The 5,039-nt window shown below is 50.0% G+C and overlaps 1 protein-coding gene across 1 annotated transcript in view; it reads left to right on the top strand.

Moving 5' to 3' along the window:
- The first annotated feature begins 999 nt into the window (after positions 1–999).
- LOC101989380 (aflatoxin B1 aldehyde reductase member 3-like) overlaps positions 1,000–5,039 on the top strand; it is an 8,302-nt gene continuing 4,262 nt past the window's right edge. The window contains exons 1-3 of the mRNA XM_013348302.2: positions 1,000–1,954; positions 2,171–2,379; positions 4,828–5,015. Of these exons, the coding sequence (XP_013203756.1) occupies positions 2,178–2,379; positions 4,828–5,015 (390 nt within the window). The 5' untranslated portion in view covers positions 1,000–1,954; positions 2,171–2,177. The remainder of the gene's footprint in view (positions 1,955–2,170; positions 2,380–4,827; positions 5,016–5,039) is intronic.

Raw genomic sequence — 5,039 nt, 5'->3', positions numbered from 1 at the left:
TTTCCCAGGCAGGCACTGAAATCCCGACAGTTTAATCCTGCTTTGGCCTATGGAGTGCAGGGTCCCTATACTGTGGCTGTTGGTTCTGTTTTGTTGTTGTTGTTTTGTTTTGTTCTTTTGTTTTTTGAAAAAAGGGTTTCTCTGTGAAACATCCCTGACTACCCTAGAACTCACGCTGTAGACCAGGCTGTCTTCGAACTCACAGAGATCCGCCTGCCTCTGCCTCCTGAGTGCTCGGGATTAAAGGTGTGTGCCAACACAGCCCAGATGTGGCTGCCTTCTAATTATCTTTTTTTCTTCTTCTATGTTTTGGAGGAATGGTCTCATACTGTAGCCCAGGAACGACTGGAACTCACTAGATAATCCAGGCTAGCCTCCAGCAAGCAGCAATCTTCTCAAACATGAGCCATCACACTCTGCAAGGTCACTTATTGTAGTGTACAGCTCTAAAGGTTTGGACAGACAGTCTTGAGTCACCCCACAATCAACATACAGTCCCATCCCCAGGCGCAGCTCTCCATGACATCCTCTCTCTGAGGATTCTGGAAGCCAATGGTATGTGTTCTAGTGCTAGAGTGTTGTGGGGCACCCACCAGAGAGGACGCCTCACACATGGGTTTAAGACAACAGAAAATCTCTAGTAGCCAGCCAGAGACCACTGGACATTTGGGATCCTGGTGTAGCCCTGAGCCCTTCTCAGGGTGAGCTTTTAAGCACAAAAACCATATTCTGGGTTGACCGTATTCTTCAGGATTTGCCAGAAACAGAACTGCAAAAAACAAAAATCAAGGTGGGTACAGTGAGGGACATCCCAGAACTATGGATCTGAGGGATTAGGTCTTTGCTTCATTTTGGAAGGTGATGCTGTCTCCATGCTGAGTTTTATAAGCTGAATGGTATTTCCATCATGGAGTCAGTACTGCCAAGGTCTGGGGTCTGCATTAGCGGAGGAGCCAGAGAGGGCACTGGACCCCCTGGAAGTGCAGTTACAGAAGGTTGTGAGCGGCCATGTGGGTGCTGGAAATCACACCTGGTCCTCTGGAAGAGCCCCCAGTGTTTTAACTGACAAGCCGCCTTTCTGTCCTTGTTTCCGGTCCCCGTGGAGTTGTCTCTGCAGCAGTGTCACACACAGAATCACACGTGTGGCCCCGAGGCTTCTTCCACCTGCTGAGACTCCTCTCTACCGTGGGTTCACAGCTTAGTCCTTTGCCCACTCTACCCAGAGGGACATCAGATTGTTTCTGTATTCTGCGGCTTCCACGTGAACAACTCTAAAGTCTCCTTGATGGCGGAGATATGGCTCAGTTGGTAGAGGGCTCCATGGTCACAAAATCCTGGTGAGATTGCCAACACCTGTCATCCCAGCACTTAGTAGGCAAAAGAACAAGAAGTTCAAGGTCATCCTCAACTACATAATGACTTGGGGCCAACCTGAGATACAGGAGATTCTTAGAAATGCATATATTTGTGTGTGTGCATGTGTGTAATTTTTTAATATAACAGAGAAACATTTGAACATAGGTTTTTGTATGAATATAGCATTTCATATCATTGAATTAAAAAAAACAGAAGAATAAACTGCTGAATTATTGTCACTAACCTTTGGTAAACACTTCAGTGAAAGTTCCGGCCCTTTTCATCGCTCCTCGACCTTTGAGGCCTGTCACAGGCGAGAGGAGTTAACAAGTGACCTATGCTCTCGACCTCAATTCATTTATCAAGCTATTTGTTTTAGACAAGGTCTTTGACAGCCCAGACGAACTTTGAATTCTTAATCTTCCTATCTCTATCTCCCTTCCCAAGTACAGAGGTTTAAGGCCTGGAGGAGGAGACAGAGACACAGGAAGGCTCAGCAGAGGGACAGAGACAACAGAGAGGGATGCCAGCTGTCAATCTTCGGGTTTGTCTGCACCTTAGTTCATGGGCACCGACCACCTACCTCCAGGGGATGAGGGTAGGTGCAAGTTTTGTAGCACGTGTACTGAGGGTCTCCAACTTTAAAGAGTTCCTCACACCAGCCTGCACACACTGCTTCACCGCTGCTTACTCCGCCCCATGGGAGTGACCACCACCTGCTATTAAAGCTGAATGCACCTCTGCACAGGCTAGAGCTGCAGACTCCTGGATCCTCCTTCCTCTCTTATCCTTCATCTTCCTCCACCTCTACCAGAGCCATCATGTCGTCTGCTCGGCCCGCCACTGTGCTGGGTGCCATGGAGATGGGACGCCGCATGGATCAGACCTCCAGTGCAGCATCGGTGCAAGCTTTCCTGAAGCGTGGCCACACTGAGATCGACACCGCCTACGTGTATGGGGAAGGCCAGTCAGAGACAACCCTGGGAGGCCTAGGGCTCGGGCTGGGCCACAGTGGCTGCAAAGGTAACAGTCATACCTGTCATCTCCCTGCCCAGGGACAGCTTTGTCTGGCTCCCTTTGTCTGGAGCCCTGGTCTCCCCTTGTACACGCAAGAGCTTTGAGAACTGCACCTCTTCAGGCATGCAAACTCTGCATGCATACCTAGCTTTCAATTTGGCAATCTCTTTCCACACCTTCTTCTGAAAGAGTAGCCGAGGGTCCTCCTCAAACTGTGTGCCTAGCTCTGGTCCAACCTGGAGCCGTGTGGCTAGCCCATGTTTGCGTTCTGGGTTGCTGCCAGCAGTGCCCGGGGAGCACCTGATCTCCAGGACTCCTGCTCAGCACCATCACCCCAGACTGAGACCACTTTCTTCCTTTGCTAATGGCCATGGATCGTGTAGAGGATGAGTCTTTGATTAGCAAGACCTCTTGCTCCATTAGAGTGGAGGCCATAGGATCAAGTGCAGCCCCGCAGAGGAAACAGGGCCCTAGAGCAATGCAGCTCTCTGGAGCTCTCTACTCAGTTAGTCCCCTGCCTCAGCCTCTACAGACAGCACTGCACTTCTCTGGGCTGCTGCTATGCTGTATGGAACTCTTCCTCTTCCATTGCAGTCTGACCACTGCCCTATGGAGTTCTACTCTGGGATTCACAGCACAGTGGGATCCAGAACAGAAGCAGACATGTACACTCGGTGCCCTGTTGTTTCTAGATCTCCTGCCTACGTCCCAGTGAAAGGAGTTCTTGTATTATGTGATAGGATCTGTGTATGCAGCCCAGGCGAACCTAGAATCTACATGTAGCTCAGACTGGGCTACTCCTGCCCAGCTTCCAGAGCACTGGCATATACCACCATCAGAGCCTGGATCTGACTCCTGATTGAAATTGCTTTTTTGAGCCCTCCCTCCTTCCCCTGTTTGAGTTCAAGGCTGCTTGGGCTAAAGCCACAGCTCAGATCTGAAGCTGATGTCCCATCAGGAAGGTCAAGTAAGATGGGAGAATGGAAAGTCCCAGGTGTGTGACTCAGGAGTGTCAGGGGCTCCACTGACTGCCTGAGCTGCTGAACTGACTTCTCAAGTGTGGAAAGTGCCTTTTGCACGTCCATCCATCCATCCATTCATCCATCCATCCATCCATCCATCCATCCATCCATCCATCCATCCATCCGTCGATCCACGTGTCTGTCCATCTGTCCATCCATCCATCTATCCATCCACGTGTCTGTCCATCCATCCATCCATCAGCCCGCCCGCCCATCCATCCACGTGTCTGTCCATCTGTCCATCCATCCTTCCATCCTCCCATTGATCATACATCCATTCATCCACCATCCAACCATCCAACTGGACTTCCAGCAGGGCAGGGAGAAGCAGGGACTTTCTCAGATCGTCCAGAACTGGCCTTTTTTCCCGGGCAGAGTCCATAGCTGGCCATGACCTTCCTTCTCACAGGCTCTCAGCAAAGCCTCTGCCGTCTCTGTCCCCGGTTCTTCCTGCACCCGACTCACACTGTAATCACACATGCCCATAGCCCATGCTGCATTCAGGGTCACAATTTCAAAACATTTGGAAATGACCTCAGTGCTCTGGACTAGAAGCATTCAGAGACTCCCCCTCCCACAAACCCAGGTCTAATCTCCAGACTCCAAGTGAGGTGCTATGGGACCGTTTTGGTTCTAGTGTTGTCTTTCTCTATCCCCGTCTGCCTCACCCCAGACCTTCTTTCTCATGGTTTCTAAAATCCTCCTCCCTGTGAACAAGTACCTTATTGTTCTTAGTTTGCTAGCTTCTGACTTGCCCTAGACACTCAGATGAGATTCTCAGGAACCCCTGTGATCCCAAGCTAGTCTCTGTCTCCCTGCTCTGCCTCCTGTGGAACCTCAAGTTCTCCCCTGTCTCACTACTCAACAGCGGCCTGTGCTCTTCAAGGCCCTGAGCACAGGTCCTCTGCATCCACCAGCCCCAGTGCCTGGTTTGGCTCACAAAGGTGCCCAGTAGGTAATTGTCACAGCGAGAATACCACTCTCATGTCCATTGTCAGTTATGCCTGTCAACCCTCAGGGCTTCTCTGTAAGCCATTATCACTCCCATTGTCATTGACCATTAGCAGCATTGAGGAGGACTCAATTTAGTCAAGGTCACAGCTACTAATTAATGGCAGAGCTGCAATTTGAGTCCAATTATATCTCTGCCTTTTCTGTCTGTATATTTCTTAATTCTCTCTCTCTCCTTCCCCTCATTTTGCCTCCATCCCTCCTTTGCCCTCTCTTGTTTTTTGGATACAGTCTTTTGTATAGAACTAGATTTCTACTGTGTAACAAGCCTACCTTGAGTTCCTGAGTCTTTCCTCAAACCAGCAGATTTGGTATCAGAGGCAGACAATACCATATCCTGCCCAGTTCTCTTCCTCAACCGTTACAGTAGATACTATGTTTGATAAAGGGACTTGAACTTGCATTTTTCCCCCCTGGAAAGTGAAAATTGCAACCAAGGCTATTCCAATGTTTGGGAAGACATTGAAGCCTGATGATGTCCGGTTCCAGTTGGAGACATCACTGAAGCGGCTGCAGTGTCCCCGGGTGGACCTCTTCTACTTACACTTGCCAGACCACAACACCCCTATAGAGGAGACACTGCAGGTCTGCCACCAGCTGCATCAGGAGGTGAGTGTGGCCCCTGAGCTTGGG

This window comes from Microtus ochrogaster, chromosome 10 (assembly GCF_000317375.1).
Source record: "Microtus ochrogaster isolate Prairie Vole_2 chromosome 10, MicOch1.0, whole genome shotgun sequence".
NCBI classification, from domain to species: Eukaryota; Metazoa; Chordata; class Mammalia; order Rodentia; family Cricetidae; genus Microtus; species Microtus ochrogaster.
This window is presented reverse-complemented; position numbering and strand designations above follow the sequence as displayed.